This window comes from Lineus longissimus, chromosome 16 (genome assembly GCF_910592395.1).
Source record: "Lineus longissimus chromosome 16, tnLinLong1.2, whole genome shotgun sequence".
NCBI lineage: Eukaryota > Metazoa > Nemertea > Pilidiophora > Heteronemertea > Lineidae > Lineus > Lineus longissimus.
The window spans coordinates 10,794,910-10,816,415 of record NC_088323.1 but is presented as its reverse complement, the minus strand read 5'-3'; the positions used below and the strand labels follow the sequence as shown (position 1 = coordinate 10,816,415).

Below are 21,506 nucleotides of genomic sequence, written 5' to 3'. Positions count from 1 at the left end.
GTAGGCACTTTTAGTAAGCTCGGCATAGCCCGTTGTCCTTTCTTCCCGCCACGTGGGTCACGTGGTTGTCCGAATCTCTTAAAATGAGTTTATGCCTTTGTAATGTCTCTAAAGGAACCCCATTTAGGTATAAGCATAAAATGTAACAAGTAATAGCTAATTTGGTAGGATTTGTGCTGTTGGTGGAGCTGTCAATGAAGGTTTAGACCAAGAATTTAGTGATAGCTTGCATTTGCAGGTGGCAGCACTGTGCGGTTGTCTTCAAGGTTGTGACATTGCCGTTGTGTTAGATTTCTTTATACTAGAGGCCTGGCGGCCTGAATAGCTATGCTGGCAGAATTTAATAGCAAGGAATGAGATGAATGACAAGAAAATGTAGCAAGTAGTATATGCGAGTACCAGAATGAAGGTTTATGGTAGATAGGGAGATGTGGACAGACTAGATGAAATCAAGCTTAGACAAATGGGGCCAAATTCATGAAGGGCGTTCAGCTTAAAACAGCGTTTAAGTGTCAGTCCATGATACCACCATGCAGAGGGTGGCAAGGTGGGGGTCAACCGTTTTTAACGAGATTAGGTATGCAAGATCCTTCCACTAAGACATCATTACACAGCAATTGATGACTCTCAAATATCACTAGCAACCGAGTTAGGGGCAGGCCTAGTTAGGGGGCTTGTTTTAGCTTTTTTCCCCCTATTTTTTGTGTATTTTTGGGTCAATGTTGGGCACTCCTGCAGAGACTAAAAAAGTAGCTGGATTTTCCCCCTTTGTATGATGGAAGTATTTGATGAGATCTTCCATTCTGCAACAGGTCATTGAGTAACACTTCATACTTTGGTCGTGCTAGGCCTAGTAATTATGCATACCTAGGGGCAGTGCTTAGGAAGATCTCTCTATCGACGCTCGTATCTCCAACACTGCAGGTCTTTGAATGCTGTGGCTTGCACATGATAAAGGCAATGATACCTACTTTCAAAATCAGAAATAAAATTTCCGGCCGCTTTAACTGTTTTCCCAGGATAAACCAAGGAAAAAGTGCTATTTTCCACCAAAATGACACTCATTGGCTAGTGCTGCCACCTTGTGTACACTTGATGAATTATAAAATAAATGCATAATGAACACATAATTCATGCTTGGTGCTGGCCATGAGGATTAGTCGTTACTGTCAACAACCATGATCACCCCCCCCCCCCATGCCTAGGCCTACTAACCTACTTTAAGTAGGCCTACCGGTAAATAACTCCACTTGCATTTTTCCCCCAAAAAAAGAACAAGCTCATCACTACAAATTTGCCCTTGATGAAAGCCCTTTGGGGAATTGGGCCCCATAGGTCCTGAAATGCTGATTTGAATTTCAAATAACATTTCGGCCTTGGCCTACCTGATGGCAACGTAATTGAATAAGATACATGTAGCCTTCTTACAGTTCGAAAACCTAAAGAAACCCCCCTGTTGGTGAGGATGCTAATGTTGACCCATTCATTAGCCTGTGTCATGCTGCCAGAGCATGTTGTAAGGGTTGGACCCCCCCCCATGGCTAAGGCACCTGAAGGGCATGTGGTATGACCTACTAATACATCTTTATCAACCCATGCAGGGATCATCCTATTCCTAAGAACCTTGCAGAAGTGCTCATTTCACATACTAGTAACACCTTCCATTGCTAAGGAGCCAATTGACCAAAGGTGCAGTTCCTACTGTAATTACTGTTTGATGAGGACAACCCTGCAGTTGGCTGCACCGTCAGAGTACTGCTATTGGAAGTTTTTAGCTCCTTGGTTGGCGGTGAAATGTTCTCCTGGAGTTGCTCTAGCATTGGCTAAATTGTACATATACATGTACTGGAATGGAGAAGTTTTTCATGAACTGAGTTACGGTACTGTCCAGTCCCTTAGGAGAGATCACAACTTTCCACATGCTACACTTGTACCTGTCTGCAGAGGACAGTGCTGCCACCTAAGAAGCAGGGACACTTTTTTTTTACAAATGGGTGATTTATTTACAATCTAATATAATGATACATAGAAAAAAGGCTATTTTGCAGACAATAGCCAAACCACTACTAACCACTACTAGGGAGGGACCAATACTAGTAACACCTCATTTACGGTACTACATGTCAGGCCCAAGTGCAGGATAGTATCAGGAGAGAGTCCCACTTTCCAGTAGCAGGCTTGGTTGTTCAAAACTGACATTAGCGCTACTAAGTATACTGACATTAAAAATCTATCTTGGCATTTACAATTGTTTACTGAAAGCCAAAGTTCAAATTTATCCCAAGATATCGCTATAAAATCATTTTTTAACCAAGCCCCGCATTTTACCTGATGAACCATCCGCTAGATATACTAGAACATCAAATCTGGATGTCCTTCATATTGCAGGTTATGTTAGTCAAGGGAGACAAAAACACAGCATGTAACAGTTTTAGGAAATTCACCATGTATTTATTTTAGAAAAAGAGAGATGTATTGTAGAATGCGAACAATGCATTTGCAATCAATGGCGTGGAAAATCTCAGGTCAAGCCTGATGAATGTACATCCAATAAAGTCGTACCCTTTCATTCTAAATCAAGAATTCTTGATGTGTAGCTGACAACTTTCACTGGGCTAATTCTGCCCAGTCATGACTCAAAGACCAACATTTCAGAAAATCTCCACCCTGTTATCATTTCTCTCTCCCAGCTCAAGAGTGCTTGACCAGCAGTCCTTATGATACTGTTGCAACAACATTACCCATCAAATTTGCCCTTCTGTCCCGTCTGCTGGGTTTTCTAAGGCGTCGGCTGGTTGAACAGAGGAAGAGGCAACAGCGGACTGAAAAAAGATATTGATGGAGAATCAGGTTTGGCTTAGAATCCCTCATTGCCAAGGAGATGGGAGCCAGAATGGCATCAAGGTTTTCAGCTTAGTCCCTCCTCTCTCATCAGTGACCTTCTTACATGTAAGTCAGTCGCTGCAGGCAGAATTAACCGATATTCACTTTGGCTTGCCCCGAATCTTTCCCCTTTTTTTCATTCAACTCACCTCTGTAGCCATGGGTGCTGGTTCTACTTCTGGTTCTACATTTACCACAGATACTCGATGTTTAGCCTCACATCCTTTACACAGAGCTGAAAAGGCACCAGATTATGGGGTAATGATAATATGATGTGCAATATAATAGTGTGAGGACATGATGATGATGATAGACTTGTTTTGATAATGCGACCGGCCATGCTGATTTTGTACGGCAGTGAAGCATCACCTCCAGTGGCACTGGCAGGGAGTCATAACTGGGACTTCCTGATCATCAAGCCAAGGCTCCAATCAACTTTCTAGGAAGAACACAAGTGAAGTGGTAAATCGTTATCACTCAGTTGGTTTTGCACCAAAGTTAGGTTTAGTCAGAGTGGGTATCATTACAGGCCTACTGCTTCTTTTCTACTTCAGTGATTTTGAGACTGATCCCTTACCTGAGCCAACTGGGACAAAAACTCCCCACTTGATGTATATTTCCCGAGACATCACTCGATGAACTGAACCACCATCTTTTCTGGGCTTCCGACTTGTTTTAGAGGGTTGATGAAGTGGGTGCTGGCATCTCCTTTGCTGATTCCATGATAATAAACTCAACTTGTATCGGTGGTTCGGGCATATTGTGGTGTCCAGAACTGGAGAACTCATATCAAACACGCCAGCACGAAGTGCTATGAGCTCCCATTCACTTTGGACTTGACTGGCTTTCCTGGAGGACATCCAACGCATCAAATGGGAGTGCACGTCCTTCTTACATTGTTTCAAGGGGATCACACTCTTGTCATTGGGGTATGAAGCGTCAGTACCACACTCGATATCCTTGGATATGACAGCAAATCCACATTTCAACTGTGATTTTTCAGGTTCCATTTTCAATAGACTATCACACAATGTACACGTGCATGTACACAATGCATTGTAACTGTAACTGCTGTTGTTGTTGTCGTTGCTGGTGTTCGTTTCCGCCTAGACCGCTAAGCCTCCACAGGGGTAATAAAGGCCTCTAGGTTGTTTGAGGGAGTGTGTGGGAGGGGCAAGGGAGAGGGGGGTTCACTAACATCTAAAAATGTAATTTTATTTCGAAAGCATGTGTATTTCGTCAGTTATCTGAGGGAATGGGCAAAAAATGGGCACCAGTGAGAAGGGCGCGACTCGACCCCCTCACTGGAAAACCGTAAGGGCGGCCGGATTTTTTTCCTTTGCAAATTAAAAAACAGCATTCTGACTTCCTTACCTGGAAGTGGCATCACCTAAAAAACTGCAGTGTTGGAGCTAAAGGAGAGTTAACATTACCTTTTTACTGAAATTTGAGATTGCATTGTTTTTGGGACGAACTGTACCTGTCATTAAAATGTACCTGGGGCAAAACAAAAGGCATAAAAAGGTAGCTCAGATCATGTACTTTCAATTTCAATAGGCGGTGTTTAGTGATAATTCTGTTTGATGCACGAAAATTGACAAAAGACTTAGCCTATTTTGAGGGATAATGCATGTTTTTTTAAAAGGAAAATGAGTAGGAAATGGTTAACAGCCGTACCCCAAAACTGTGGGGTTATTTTCGAAACCAATCCACCAGCCTTCATAGTACCCTCGGACAGGTCTGTGGTAGAAATTACAACTAGATCTGTTGACCCCCCACCTTGCCACCATTTGCATGATCCTGCATGGTGGTATCATGGACTGACACTTAACTACTGAATAGACAGATTCAGGTCCTTCATGTAAATCTTCACAGAATATATGAATAGGCCCTATAACTAATCAGGGAGAAGTTACAGACATCTAATGAATTTGGCCCCTAGGGTGGATGACAGTTGTGAAGGTTTTATTTGAACTGCAGCGAATGAAGTAGTTAAGGGGTTCTTTTGTCACATCCGCTCTTCAATACCTTCAGTGCCTTTGCTTCAACTGTGTTTAAGCAGGCCTGCGCAAAACTGCTCTTTCAATACCTTTAGTTTGATAACATTAACTGACCAAAATTCTTAGTTTTTACATGCTCTATCTCCTCAATATGGTTTTCAACATTTTCAGGGAAGTTGGAAATTAAGTGGTTGTACCTAGTATTGGTGCTGTGGTACTGTTTTCTACAGATGAAGGCAGACTCATATGTTGGCCTTTGCTGTCCATCCTCATTCAAGTCTCTGTACCTTTGTGGAGCAGAGGGGCCCTGAATCTTCACATGTGACCTGTCAACGCAGCCAATAACATTTGGAAATCCTGCCATTTCGTAAAACCCAGTGTGGATTCGGTTCCTCTCTTCAACAATTAATGGTCATTTAATGAAAGTATCCTGCAAGGCAGCCAAGGTGTGTAAACTAGGTTTACAGGCCACCGTAGACAAATTCACTGTAGTGAAATATGACATGCATTTATGGAGTCACGTGGTTTATATGTTCACCCTTATAATAATGTTGTAATAAAGATCACTTCGCATGTGGAGTCACAAGAAGCACGTAGTTCCTCTTGCGTTTGTCCCTGTGGGCTCTAACAGGAATCTGGTGTTTTAGTATTGATGTTTACAAATGGTGCCGTGACCAGGATTTCTCGTTAGCCTTTCAACATGAGCAAACCCAAGGGAGAACCAGGAGTCGAACCAAAAGAACTCGTGCAGACAATGAAACAACAGAGGACGAACAAACGACGCAACTTCACACGGTGATGCTGCTAGAGATGCCGAGGACGCTTGTGAAAAGTCCGTCGATAATCAGATGAATATCGTTAAAGCCAAGAACTTTTTAGCTAAATTCAAGTCAACAAGGGATAACCCAGTAGTACCAGTGCCAAAAGGTCCAGTGACTACTTCAAAGTTACCAAAATTAACGCTTCCGACTTTCAATGGTAACCTCACTGATTGGCTGCCATTCTGGGAACGATACACAGCGGAAATCGACAAAAATTCGAACATTTCTGATATAAATCGTTTTGATTACCTATACGGTTTGTTAGAAGGTGAAGCTTTGGACTCTGTTCGATCACTCATACCCTCAGCAGCGAATTACGTGATTCTCAAGAAAACATTGCTAGAAACCTTCGGAAAAGACCGAAAAATCATTCGTGCGCACGTGTTGCGACTGTTTCATTTGAGGAACCCAAACATGTCCGGAGCTGCACTTCGTTCGTTTTATAATCAAGTAATGACGGACCTGCGGAGTTTGGAAGCACTAAACATTGACGTTGATAGAGCAGCTGGAATAATTGTACCTATTCTCGAGGAAAAACTACCTGCTGTTATTCGGGGAAACATGGCTGATCTTGACAGGACAGATGTGTACAATCTTAAGACATTCACAGACGGGTTAAAGCGCCAGGTCGAACGTTATGAAACACAGACTGAGGATATTGATATTACAGAGAGGAGAACTGTTGAAATCTGTCAAAAGCTATCAAATTCATCTGTAGGTGCATTTATGGCACACACTAGTAACTGCGAAATTTGTGGTTCACCGAAACACCAACCAGAAAAATGTAATCTTTCTGCAAAACAGAAACGTGATTTGGTGTTTGCAAAAGGTCTATGCCGATTGTGTTTGTTGCCAGGACACTTTTCTAGGAAATGTACAAGTTCACTACAGTGTTCATCTTGCTGTGGACTACATCATACGTCACTGCATGGAATCGATTTCGGAAATCGTTCACGGTATCGTGCTCAGTCAAGAAAACGGTATAATCGTGGGAATAGAAATTCGATCACGGAGATTACGCAATCGGCCCAGGAAACGCCAGGACCGACGTCGTGCTGCAGTTTGGTTCAGAATAAATCTACGAGTGCCGGTATGGATACGTTGGTGGAAAGTGATTCATACGCGGATATTGTTACGTCATCGATCATAGCTGATAACCCAGTGTTGGTGAAAACGGCCAGGGCTAAAATGGACTACAATGGTACGCAGGTAGAGGTTCGAATCTTCATTGACGAGGGTTCAATGTTAAGTTACATGCGTCAGGATGTCGCGTTATTACTTGGCATCCAGCCTAGGGGTTATATTGATCTCGGAATTCACGGATTTCAGTGTTATACGAAGGATCGCTATGGTTTGGCAACAGTAGGGATAATGACGTCTGATGGAATGACACGTGTTCCATTGTTGATCTCACGGGAGATAGTTGCACCCATCAGCCAACGAGGTTGGTGTGAGGCTAAGTCACTACCACACATTCGAGGTTTGGAGTTAGCAGATGACTTTCGTGGAGAGCCATTTGTTGTGGATGTGCTGATCGGTGCTGACAATTCTTGGCAGTTTATGAACGGTGAGACCATTGATGGCAATGGCCCAACAGTGTATAAGTCAAATCTCGGTGCATTGTTGTTAGGACCAGTTCATAAGGATAGGCCGATTGTGGCAGCTGATATCAGACCCATAATGTGTTTCTGCGGAACTCAACCGGGAGATGTGGACCTTTGTGGAGCGTTGTCCAACACGGATTTAGACAATCGGTTGTTGACATATTTTCGGTGTAGTGAAGTGGGTGTCAATGACGTCACTGATGACGTAGGTGGCGTAGATGAGAACTTTAAGGCAGCATATAGTGAAAAGATCGAATTTCAGGATGGGAAATACTCGGTGCCTCTACCGTGGAAAGAGGACCATGGGGAATTGCCATCCAATCTACGATTGTGCAGACGTCGTTTGGATCAGATTGTTGAACGTTTGCAGAAAACAGGGTTAATGAACGCTTATTGCAAGGTCATAAAAGAACACATGGATAAATGCTACGTAGAGGAAGTCAAGGGTAATCCCTGGGACGAAGAACATTCACATTACATGCCACATTTTTTTGTGCTCAAAAACTCGGAAACCACGCCTGTTCGCATTGTATTCGCGGCGAATACAGGGCGCGTGAGCTTGAATGACTGTTTGATTACCGGTCCATGTATGATTCAGAACTTACACGATCTACTGTTGTTGTTTCGGGTGTCGCGCATTGCACTGGTGGCTGACATTGCTCGTGCCTTCTTATCCATTGGTCTATTGGAACAGGACAGGAATTATGTGAAATTCTTGTGGTTTCGCGACAACGATCCAACCAAGGACATTATTGCGTACCGCTACACCACCGTAGTGTTCGGTCATACTTCATCGCCTTTCTCTTTGGGCATTGTATTAGAAAAACATTTAGCGAAGTATGAGTGTGATGTTGCAATCGATCTGACAAGGAAGTTATACATGGATAATCTATTGACCAGTGTTGATCAAGATAACGAGGCAGTCAATTACTACTACAACGCACGCGCAATAATGAAACAGGGAGGTTTCAATCTTCGCCAGTGGTTAAGCAATTTGCCAGAACTGAATAGAATTCTTGAACTTGAAGGTACACAAATGAAGGAGAAAACCGTCAGTGTTTTGGGACTCGTTTGGAATTCAGTGACTGATCGTCTGGGATTTCCCAAAAAGGGACTGATAAACACTTGCCGTGACGTCACAAAACGTCGCGTATTGTCAGTGGCTGCTTCACATTTTGATCCGTTGGGACTTGTAACTCCGGTGATAATTAGAGCCAGACAGTTCATAGCTCAGCTCTGGCGTCAGAAGTATGATTGGGACACTGCTTTACCGATCGAGGAAACTAAAGTGTGGTTTCCGATCTTGAGAGACTTAGAACAGGTTCATGAGATTGAACAACCTCGTTATTACGGCATGGACAAATATCTACCAGTGCAAATACATAGCTTTTCGGATGCGACACCTGCAGCTATTGGGACTGTAGCTTTCATAAAACAGGGGTCAACTGTCACATTACTTGGCTCCAAGGGCAAGATTGTTGGCCCAAAGTCGAAGATGACCATTCCTCAGTTGGAATTAAGCGCAATGGTACTTGGTGCGAAGTATACTCGTAATTTGATGGCGGTGTTGGAACCTTGTTACCAGCAGGTGGCGGTGCATTTCTGGTCAGACTCAGAAATAGCGCTGCATTGGGTAAACTCTGATAAGACATTGAAACGTACGATTGCCATGAAAGTTGATACAATTCGTAAGTTGAGTGACGTCAGTGATTGGCGACATGTCGCAAGTGGCGATAATCCTGCGGATTTGATATCACGCGGTTGTGACGTTAAGCATTTGATAGCTTCTAGTCTATGGAACTCGGGTCCAGATTGGCTTGCGACCCAGGAACAATGGGACCTGTGGAAGTCTGGATTTAATTCAGAAAAATTGCTTGCCGCTGCTATTGAAATTGACACGTCTGACCCACCTCACATCACAATGGATATAAGTAAAGTGATCGACATCAGTAGATTCAATAATCTCGAGCAACTACTACATGTTACTGTCTACGTTCTAAGATTCGCACGCATTAGCCGGGAGACACAACACATAACCGTAGGAGAAATGGAACAGGCCGAAACTCTTTGGGTGAAAGCAGTTCAATCTTCATATTTTTCTGAGGCCTTGGATTACTTAAATCAGGACAAACCAAGCGGACGGATTCCGTGTATTGTGCAACAGTTGAATGTTGTGTTAGACACAAAAGGTGTTCTTCGTGGCGCGGGGAGATTAGGTAATGCTGTGTCACTAGACAGTAATGCGCGTAAACCTGTGTTGTTACCTCGGAAATGCCACTTTACTAGACTTGTGATCAAAAGAGCGCATGCGCGCGTTCTTCATGCTGGATTAGGTTCAACCGTAGTTGCTGTGCGAAAACGGTATTGGATTACTGCAACGCGGGCAGAGGTTAGGTCAGTGTTGAAATCATGTGTAATCTGTAAACGTGTTACCGGCACTGCGTACCGGTTACCACAGAGCCCTGATCTACCCGAATACCGTATTGATGCGACCAAAGCGTTTAGTAACATTGGTATGGACTTCACGGGACATCTTCTAGTGAAAGATCGCGATGGACATGTGTTCAAAGTTTACGTGTGTTTATTTACATGTTTAGGCACTAGAGGTGTAAACCTTGAACTGGTCAATGATTTGAGCGCCGATTCGTTCATCAAAGCATTCAGAAGGCATTGTGGCACTTATGTTGTTCCAGATAGGTGTTTCTCCGACAACGCAACCAATTTCAAGTCGGGAAGTAGTGAAATCGAAAAGTTACTAAGGCGTGTGGCGAGTTCAGAAGTGCAAGAGCATTTTATTGCAAAGCGCATTAGATTTGATTTCATACCGGTACAGTCCCCCTGGTGGGGAGGTTCCTGGGAACGTCTCATAGGCGTAATGAAGTCAGTACTTAGGAAAGTGTTAGGCCGGGCATTGATTAGTTTTGAAGAAATGTACACATTGATCAAAGAGGTTCAGTCCGTCCTAAACAATAGGCCATTGACGTATGCAAGTGGATCAATAGAAGATCCCAAACCTCTGACACCGTCAATGCTATTGTTTGGCTACGAGACTGATGAGTTGCCACACGAGTTGTTTGATGAAACTGACCCTGATTGGTCACAAGTTGGGACTGCTGACTTCATTACGAGGGCAGAACGTAGGCGCGCTCAATTACACACTCATTTTGTGACAAGGTTCAAGAATGAATACCTAAGCTGCTTACGTGAGAGACACGCTTACCAAGTGCGTAAACATTGTCCAAGTGATGATATCATTAGTGTAGGTGACGTAGTACAGGTTCATGAGGACAATATACCCCGTACACGTTGGAAACTAGGCCTTGTAACTGAGCTATTGTTCGGCTCTGACAGTAGAGTCAGAGCAGCCAAAGTAAAAAGTGGGAATTGTTTTACTAGCAGAGCAATTTCGAAGTTATATCCGTTAGAAGTCAGATCAGAATCTGTTAGACAAACTGTGTTAAGTGAATTAAAGTCCGGGGAACCTGAGCTAAGATGTAGCAAGCGCCCTTCGGTGGCAGCGACGAGAAGCAAAATTGCAGCACAGTTGGCCGGGGTGGAGGATGTGTAAACTAGGTTTACAGGCCACCGTAGACAAATTCACTGTAGTGAAATATGACATGCATTTATGGAGTCACGTGGTTTATATGTTCACCCTTATAATAATGTTGTAATAAAGATCACTTCGCATGTGGAGTCCCAAGAAGCACGTAGTTCCTCTTGCGTTTGTCCCTGTGGGCTCTAACAGGAATCTGGTGTTTTAGTATTGATGTTTACAAACAAGGCATCTGACTCCTTCACGACAATATGACCTGCGGTCCTTTATCAAATCCTTGCAAATCGCCCACTATCTGAAGAAATGATCCTGATACATAGAACCTCAAGGCCAGCCTCACCTTGTATCATATATGATGTAACTTTGGTCTCTGCACCTACACTAGAAATATGAGCATCTTAGCTCAAAGGATATGGGAGCTAGACCAGTTTTAAGTTTTTCAGAAAAAGCCACCTAGCGAGCAAACTAAGAATCACACCGCACCCAAAAACGAATTCGACCTAGATTTTTAGGGGTATATTCATACATATGAAAAATGAAAAGGATCCGTCACAAACTAAAGACGCTAGAGCGCTGCTGACAAGGGCATCAATAAGCAATCAGCCATTTTCGTCCATTTGACCTAGTTTGCCCTTAAAACGAGGCCAAATCGAAAACCCGTATTATATATGAATATATGATTTATCCTTAATAGAGTACCTGTGATAAAAAATGGAGCCCCCTAGCTCAAGCATGAGTAACAAACAGCCATTTTTAGATATTTTACAAAATGCCCCCTGGTTGCCAAATTAGGAATTGAATTGCGCTCAAAATCAAACTTGGCCAAGATCTTGGGCCCATATATGCACTCATGGAAGACGAAAATGATCTGTCAAAAAGACAGTAGAGCGCTGACAAGGCAAAGAGTTAACGGATGAACGGACGGAAAGACCGACGGACGGACGAACGGATGCTCAACAGACCACCACTAACCACCCCGAGCACAGCGTTAGCCCTATTTGTCAACCACCAAGCGGGCTAAACAATTTTATCTAAAATCCACAACATCCACATTTGTGATTTTATTTCAGAAAACGATGACGACTTGATGGTGCTGGCGACGATGAAAGAGGCCGAGTAAAATGTACTGACTTTCCTTGCACCTGGTGCCTATGCCATGGATAAGAATGAAATGGCCAGGGCCATTGTGCTCACCTCATGTAGAGGAAAGAAGGATGAAGAGCATGGTATTGTGTCATGTAGTGTTAGGTTTGATGTAGGTCCAAGCAATTACAATTTCCCCAAAATGGCCAATTTACAGTACATTTGACCTCTGTGACCTTGAAAAGTAGGTCAAATCAAAAAAGACCCAGGTGACACATTGAATGGTTGTTAGAATTAGATGTACCTATGATATAAAATGGGTGCCAATCGGACAAGTAATTAAGGAATAATAGCATTTTGAAGAATTTTGGATTTGGCCCCCTCCCTGGAGGCCAAACGGCAAATCAGATCGCACCAAACTTCGGTACCTGAGATCACCTGACTAATGGGTACATATGTACTTAATTTGTGATCAATAGTCATTGCGGTTAAGAAACGTGCCATAGTTACGGCCTCACGGCCAATTTACGCCATTTGATCTCCGTGACCTTAAAAAGTAGGTCAAATTAAAAACCTGTGTGACCTATACTGTATGGTCGTTAGATGTACCCATGATATCAAATTGGTGGCAATCGGGCAAGAAGTTAAGGAATAATCACATTTTTAAGGTTTTTGGATTTTGCCCCCTGGTGGTCAAGTGGTGAATCATATTGGACCAAACTTCGGTCCCTGAGATCACCTGACTAAGGGGTACATGAGTACCAAATTTGGGATCAATAGTCATTGCAGTTTAGAAACGTGCCATAGTTACATCTTAACGGCCAATTTACGCCATTTGACCTCTCTGACCTTGAAAAGTACGTCAAATAAAAAACCCGTATGATATGTGATGTATACTTGCTAGGAGTACCTACCATAAAAGTTTTATTGAAAACGGATCATTAATAGGAGACATATCACACTTTTAATGTTTTCAGTTTTGGCCCCCTGCTGGCCAAGTCATGAACCAGACCGGACCGAAATTCAGTGTCAGAGTACCTCTGACCTAGGTCATGTGTACAAAGTTTCAAGTTCATTGCACAAGCGGTTAAGAAACGTGCCACACAGGGTACGGACGACGACGAAAACGACGGACACAGGGCTATCGTATAGACTCCCCTAACGGTGAGCCAAAAAGCAATGGAAGTGTTAAAATAATTTTGTTAATAGTGTAAACTAGAGTCCTTTCCCTGGTTACATGTAGTTAGATTAGGGAAACCGGGAAAAACCCGGAAACAACCTTGTAGCTGTACAAATTTTGTCTTTTTCACACCGCAAGTGTGAGGATACTCTTGGCCAGTGGTAGAATTTGGTGCCGTGACCTAGTCATGCACCGTTGTCACAATTCTTGTGATTTGGTGGAATTACAGATCGCTTGAATTGAGGGCAACCTCATGAGAATAAATGTTAGACACACTCTCAGTGACACCTTTGTAAATTTGTAATATTTCAGTAAATAGTGCCAGGCATGTAAGGAGCGTCTGGCATAACCAGCCATGATAGTCAAACAGATTCGTTGTTAATGGTGGTTTAAGGTCGTTACCAGTGGCTAAGGTAAACACCGTGGAACACACTATCGTGACTATTTATGGTGATGGTTAGTATTGGGAAATTGAAATTGTCTTTGTGACTATAATTAACTAGTATTTATAGGTTGAATTTGTCAATGTCATCTTGACAACAATTGATACTAAATGATGCTGAGACCTGCTTATAGATTGTCTCTGTGACTCTGTCTTTGTAACTTTGTCTTTGTGACTTCGACTTTGTGATTTTGATGTTGTCCATTTAGGAAATGGAATATTGGAACCTATGTCAGGTATATGTTATGTATCCGTGTGGATGGTCCACAATTAGAAGTTTAACAGACGTTTCCCTTGTCACAATATATAGTAATACCAGCCATTTGATCATTTCAGAGTATGGTTTGTGGTAACCACCAATAGAGCAGCTATTGCCCCTTTGTATTAGCCTTTGTATTAGCCTTTGTATTGGTATTAAGCCTTATGGGCCTTATTTCTTTATCATATGTGAATAAACTTCAGTCATCAACGAAGATCCAGTGATCGCTTGCAGTTCTTCCCACATCATCGGAACTTTCCACCATGTCACACACTCTTATCAATATCTCTATGGACAGCTGCCTGGTAGAAGACTGTTTCATGCCAGGATGATAATCTTGTGTCAATGACTTGATTCTTTTATTCATCATGGAGAAATGAACACCTGATTACGCTAGGAGGATGTGAACTCACAGGCATACTAAACAGTTATGCGATATCATTCCTGTCCATAATTGTTCTTCTTCATGTGTTGTATGATCTAGTTCATAAGTTTACCTTAGTAACACTCGAGATCAGTGCAGCCATCTAATATCATCAGCTAACACTACTGTATAATTAGTATTTGTAGGCCAACTCCCCCACGCTATCGCTTCTTCAACCTGGCTCCAAGATATAAGCATTTAACAGATTGTGTGTATCAATAAATATCATATATAGGATCACTGACCTTATTATTGTCATGGAAACTGGACAGGATAATATAACATCATGATTTGAATATTACATTCAAGGTACTTCACGATGACGATAGCACGCAATATTTTACCATGGGTGTTGTTAGGTCTAACAAAGAGAATGTCATCAAACCTGAAATTCGCCAAATATCTTTCAATTCGCATAGTTTGTGTCTAAATCTCATACATGTAGAATTATGTGTAGTTAACTCTTACTTTGTTACTTTAGAATTGAAGCCTCAGATATGGGTTCTGCATTTTCGGTCTGTCTAGATAAGAAAACTAACTACCAGCTTGGTATCAAAAATTCCTCTCTCTTATTCCAGATAAACACCGATTTTGAGGAGCTTCATTCTGAAAAAGGTGTGATCTTGTTTTCAAATTTTACTGCCGATTTCAAGTTCAAGCTGATGAAAGTTGCCAAGGCCAAGGAGAGCAATATAATCAACTCTTTGATCAGCAGGTTTGAAAAGACAGTAGATGCCCAAGGTTACTAAGCTAACTATTGTATTAAAACTTATGTCGATATTGCTAAAATTTTCGCCTGGAAATTTATAGAATATTTAGTTGAGAACTTAGCGTAAGCTATACATGTAGGTCATTTTTAGCCATTGTTAGTTTTTAGTGATTTGTCAGGCAATGTACTCAAGAGAAAACCAGAGACTCCAGCATTCACAATGGTATCTGCCCATTCCGCCTTAACCTTATTCGCCTTATCCAATTTTGCCTTCTCCCATTTAGCCTTCTCCTAACTTGCCTTTTCTCAATTCGCCTTCTACGATTTCGCCATCGTCTTATCTCGCCTTTGTTCCAATTGGCCTTCTTCCTAACTCGCCTTCCTCTCATCTTGCCTCATCCTAGTTTGCCTTTTCTTATTTCGCCTTTGTCCTATTCTGCCTTGGTTCCATCCTGCCTTATCTCATCTTGCCTTTTCTTGATTGACCTTTATGTCAATTCGCCTTCTTCCCATTTTGCCTTCTCCCGTTTCGCCATATCTCCCCTTGCCTTTTATCAATCCAAAAGTTGGTTTTGGAGATACATGTAAGCTTACATGTAGATGGTTCAGAAGTTATGAAGATTTGAAAATATTGGTAAATAAGCAACAGCCTTGGGTAGGGTACCAAAACATAATTCGTGGAAACACTCTTATATGAAAGATTGGCCCCACAAACATGGGTAAAACATGGGTAAAAGAGACAAAAGTCTTCTGTAATATGGTATGTAATGTAATATGACTATAATGGCTGAGAAGTTATCTACACTTGTAATTTTGGCAATGTCCACCGGGTTTTGGTTGCGGGTACCCCCGAATGGACCCTACAAGCCCTTCAACACTGTTGAAGACACTTTCACATGAAAGATTGACTCAACAAACATGGGTAAAGACACCAGGTTTGTTGCAAAGTAGGAAGAAGGCGAAATGGGAAGAAGGCGAAATAATACAAAGGCGGGGCGGGTAAAGGCGAGATAGGATGAAGGCGAATTAGGACAAAGGTAAATTAGGACAAGGTGAAATAGGAGAAGGCAGATTAAGACAATGGCAAACTGAGACGAAGGCAAGAATGGATAAGGCAACTTGTGATAAGGCAAGATAAAACAGAGGCAAAATAGCATAAGGCGAAAAATGAAAAGGCGAAAAAAGACAAAGGCGAGATAGAATAAGGCGGATTGGGAAGAGGCAAAATTGGAAAAGGCGAAATAGGAGAAGGCGAAATGTATATTTTTTAAAGGCAAAATGGGAAAAGGCGAAAAAAGACAAGGCGAAATGGGCATGAACCTTCACAATACTGTCAAAGAAAAGAGAGTACTTTTGATCTAAAATTGGTATTTCACATTAAATTTGATCGTTGTAATGAGGACACCTCTGGATTATGGACAGCATTTGTCAGTCCCAAGAGTGCCCTTGTAGAGAAGTCCATCTCGTTTATTGTATGAAGTTTTTTTAAATGAAATTTGCATTTCAGGTACTCGAATAAAAGGTGGGCCTTACTCAATACATTTACTCCCTGCTGGTTCTCCAGTTCTTCATGCAGTGGGCTATTTATTTTGCAGCAAAAACGAGCTATTCACTTAGTTTTAGTATGTAAACGAATGCCCCTATTGCTAAAAGAAATCACAAGCAATTATAATAAATTACATGTTTACTACATCATCTTAGAATATCTCAGATTTTGTAATGACACTCTTTATATGATAAGAAGGGATTTTGACCAAAAGAGCACATAACCCTCTCTGGCAAGTAGCCTTCACACCATAAAATATCCTGGCCATTTGTAATCTTATCATTGGAAAACTAAGGTTTTTTAAAGTTTATATAATTTTATATGTACTTTGAATGATATTTTGAAATCATTATACCATAGAATGTCCAATTATTTGCAACCCATATCATGACATCTTAACTCTTTCACTACGACGAGCCGCTGTCAGCGGAACACAATATTTTACCATTCATTACGGCAAGCCGGTGTCAGCGGCTTTCGTGACGTCACTAGGAATATCCAAGGGAACCCCCATAATTTATGTGAACACGTGAATCCGAACAATCAGAATCAATGATGACATCATACTGACCATACCCTCACCGAAAGGCAGTGCACTGAAAATGACTGCATCACACTGCTTTTGACTGAAACCCCCACTGCATATGACTGTCTTAGGCATATCATTTTTTCTTAATGTTTTAAAACCACTGATTTTGACTGAAAGACCACTGCAAAGCACTGCCACCTGCATATCATTATGAACGACGTATTTCAAAAACACTGCCTATGACTGAAAGACCACTGATTTCCACTTCTCCAACTCTGATCGAAACCCGTGGCATTTTCAACATGACTGAAAACCACTGCTTTATGACTGGTGAGATTAAGACTTGATGGCAGTGTAAAGCAGTGGTAATTGCAGTCAAATTCAGTGTTAAATATCACCCATAATGCAACCTGAGACAGGAAGCTAGTAAGTTTGAATTTGATAGTCAAACATTCAAGAAATCATGGTAGCTCTTCATATTTCTCGATATTTACCCGAATTTCAATATGAGAAGAGGGGAGTTTTAGTCAGTTTGAATTGGAACACATAAGGAGCCAAATGAATGCAAAAAGGGTAATCTAGACAGACACTGAAGTTGTATTTTCAGCAAATCAAGAAGGCTGTAGGCCCTATAGGTGTTGTAATGCATGCATACACTGCAAGATATCTGCATGTATCTTCATGCATCTACTGTAGGCCCTATAGGTGTTAATTGTAATGTATGCATACACTGCAAATTATCCGCATGGGAGCTCAATACACATCAATCAGTAGATCATTATTCTACAGGCCGCGTGCAGTTACTTTATTTGGACGTCAATTTGATCTAGCTTCAATCCCTGACATCACTGACAGTAGCTATGTGCCATGTGTCGTTTCAATTGTCTAGTAACCCATCTGACCACTGTCATTATGACAAAGTTTGCAATGACGTAGGTCAAGGACGTGAATTTGTCATCTTTTTACTGTGTCACGACATCATGCAATGGCGATGTCCTCTATTTGTGCAGATGACGTCATCACTGCCATATTGGACGCAAACACACCGTCTAAAATAGGACAGCAAAAGTAACAGTTCGCTAGAAGTTTTTGCTTTTTCGAACAATTTCTTTGGTTGTCATCAGCACAGGGGGGTCACGTCCCCCAAACCTCTCTCGGCATCCATGCCTGCATGCCATTAAATAAATTATTCATATTAACACTGAAAATGACTGCTCCCTCCAAGAGGTTTTGGAAATGGCAGTCAAAATCAGTAATGTTTCAGTGTGGATTCAGTGTGCTGCGAAATATTTAAATTAACACTGAACCCCACTGCCAGCCCTGTGCATGATGCACAGTGGGGAGTCATTTTCAGTGTCAAAAGCAGTGGAAATCAGTCAGCCTAAATATTTAAATGAGCACTGCTTTTGACTGCCTTACCACTGATTTTGACTGTCTTACCACTGCTTATGACTCCCTAACCTCTATTTTTGATTGCTGTATAACTGTATGCTTTGGTATTGCGTGACTGAAAAACACTCCCTATGACTGCTTTCCACTGATTTCAACACTGCCATAAAAATGTGAGGTAACACTGCAACCTGACTGAATCCTGACTGATATCACACTGCGTTTCGGTGAGGGTATTTATTTATTTATCATAATTAGATGTAAACTTGAAAAGGACACTAGGAGACGGGTTTTTCCAACTATGACCATCTTGGCATTAAAAATGGCGACTGGCTCAACACGCACAACGAGGGCGCACAGATTGACGGTGGAACAGGTCGCTCAGCGAGTCGATAATTGGCTTTCTGATGATGATAATGACTTGATGATTCGGATGATGATCCTGATGCCAGTGTAAGTGGTGATAGTTGGGATGAAAGCGATTATGGTGGTGAACAGGCCGTGGACTCCGAGTCTGACAGTCACGACAGTGATGGCCTACATTCTCCTATAAGAGGCAGGGGCGTGCTAGGGTCAGGAATGTAAACAATCGTGGTGCTAGAGCACGTGGCCGTGGAGGTAGGCGTAATGCTCAGCCTGCTGTAGTGAATAACAACTGGAATGATGTTACTGGGGCTCAGAATGACACTGCTGGTTTGACATTACCATTTGAGCCAGCCAAAACTCCAGGGGTACTCGCTGACCTGGACGAAAACTCTCGTGAAATGGACTGTTTTTTTATCAGCTGATATTTTGTAACTTTTGATTCAACATATAAATGACCAGGCTGTACAAAAAATGCAGAAGAATAACCCTCCAAGGCGCAGATCTGTGTACGCTTCATGGAAACCAGTCGATCGGTATGAACTTGTGAAATTTTCGTCCATTTTGATTGCGATGGGTATCGATAAGCGGCCAAGAGTAAAGGATTACTGGACAGAATTTCAATCGATGCATACTCCTTGGTATCACAAGATCATGAGCAGAGAAAGGTTCGAAGTAATCTACCATACAATGCTGCATGCATCAGATGTCGGTGCCAAGTCGAAAGAAAAAATTTAACCATTCTTGAACAGGGTTCTTGAAAAATTCCAAGCAACGTCGACCCGTTCGAGGATCTCGCAAGCGATGAGAATTGAGATGGTAATACGTTACAAAGGTCGATGGAAGTACAAACAATACAATGCAGCTAAACCAAAGAAGTATCATATAAAAACCTTTGGGTTATGTGACAGTTTGAGTGTATATGTGTACAATCTGCTTGTGTACTTTGGGAGAGAGACTTCATATCACCCAGATCTAGATCCTGACAGTGGCCAGTCCGAGAAAGTATTTGAATATTTGCTAAGACCTCTAGGTAAAGGACACCATGTGTATGCTGATAGGTATTACAACTCTCAAACTGATAAGAGTATCTGAGTGGAAAAGGCACCCACTACACTGACACCCTGATGGCAAACAGGAGAGGGTTTCCTGCTCAGCTGAAAACTTTGAGACCAGAGCACTGCGAAGCAAAGTGGTTTAGACGTGACGATGACAATGTTCTTTGTGTAACCTGGAAGGATAAGAAAGGCAAAGCCAAAAAAGAAAAGAAACCTGTCATGATGGTGTCAACAAAGGCCACAGTGGGAACAACTCAGGTGACAAGAAAACGTGGTGATGTGTTTCCGATGCTAACTGTTATATTTGACTACAACAAAAGCATGAATGGGTGTGACCGTATGGACCAGTGTGTTTCATTCTATGGCCAGTTCCTCAGGAAAACTGTTAAATGGTGGAGACGCATCTTTCTCTGGTTGCTTGAAGTCTGTCAAATCAATGCATACATTTTGCATTCTCTAACACGTCCGGATGGCAGTCCCAAGCTGAGCCTCAAGAAATTCAAACAGCAATTACTAATTCAACTTAAAAATGATGCTGCATCTATTGCTCCTCCTGACCTTGCTCTGGCAAGGCAAGGTCCTGGTAGACCAAGTGTATCAGAAAGGTACCAAGGAAACAAGCATCTTGTGAAATATGTGAAGGATGACAGAAACTGTATAGTTGTAGTATACCGGGAAATCGCAAATGTACAAACTTTGTTTGTTCAGGATGTACTGGAAATCCACACCTGCACCCAAAGAACTGCTTCCAGAGGTATCACACAACTCAGTGATTGCTTTGATGGAGAGTCACACCTATCGTAATACTGCGCATGCCGGTGGAAAGAAGGTGGAAAGATTTCTGCTGAAATATTCGTTCAAATTCCCGTTTTCCCCACAGCGAACCGTTGCAACCAAGTAACCGGAGGAAAAGTAATTTTTATAAACTTTTATAAACTCTGTCGATATCTGTAGTGATAGAACAGGTTTTATTCCTGTGGCACAAATCCAAAGAAGTTTCAGTGTGCAGGATTCTATAGGCCCGTGTTCGTACATCGAGCTGTACATCGACGCCGCTATAGTAAAGGTCAGACATCTTACGTAACCTCTCGAGGACTCGAGGACTCGTCACGCTCGACCCGTCAGGTGTTATAGACTATGAAGTGTGCGGGCTTACCCACTGGGCCGTGTCCACACACGCCGGCCCCCACAGAGATTGTGCTAAGGCAAGGGGACCTATTTCTATGCACAAAATGTAACTGTGCGCGATTCCCGGATGCAACGGGCACTAAAGAAGCTGCCAAAACCAAAGACTCTGGGAATATTCTTGTGGACATTGCGAACGCGGCTGTAGATGTAAACTTCTGCCAGCTATTCATAGATTCACCGGACAGAATCTTCCAATACGCGTGGGGTGATATTAAGGTCACTCTTGCGAATATCGATAGCCCTGTCCTGCAAGAGGTGCGTAAAAAACTGGCTGAAAGGTGTTATGAGTTGTTTCCAGCCCTACGGGACAGAAAACTTATTAGTAGGCAGGCAAAGCATAAGATTATTTTGGACATTCTGCATCTTGGTTCCAGTGTTATAAATGGTATAGAAGCAAAAGATTTTGAAAAGATATTTAAAAAAAGTGGTGACCCTCTGGACAATTCAGTTGCCACAACCCAAGGTGACATTGAGA

General features: G+C 42.2%; 2 protein-coding genes and 1 pseudogene across 2 annotated transcripts; 2 read left to right on the top strand and 1 right to left on the bottom strand.

The window, feature by feature from the left end:
- Positions 1-2,665: 2,665 nt before the first annotated feature.
- Positions 2,666-4,093, bottom strand: LOC135500674 (uncharacterized). The gene is made up of 3 exons (XM_064792278.1): positions 3,461-4,093; positions 3,033-3,118; positions 2,666-2,822 (listed from the first exon to the last, which is right to left on the bottom strand). Exons 1-3 carry the CDS (start codon positions 3,891-3,893, stop codon positions 2,745-2,747), a joined length of 597 nt encoding a protein of 198 aa, XP_064648348.1. The 5' UTR covers positions 3,894-4,093; the 3' UTR covers positions 2,666-2,744.
- Positions 4,094-5,731: 1,638 nt separating this feature from the next.
- On the top strand, positions 5,732-14,998 carry LOC135500148 (uncharacterized). Its single transcript, XM_064791394.1, has 2 exons — positions 5,732-10,567; positions 14,828-14,998. Exons 1-2 carry the CDS (start codon positions 5,732-5,734, stop codon positions 14,996-14,998), a joined length of 5,007 nt encoding a protein of 1,668 aa, XP_064647464.1.
- Positions 14,999-19,304: 4,306 nt separating this feature from the next.
- Positions 19,305-20,616, top strand: LOC135500147 (piggyBac transposable element-derived protein 4-like; annotated as a pseudogene).
- The last annotated feature ends 890 nt before the right edge of the window (positions 20,617-21,506 follow it).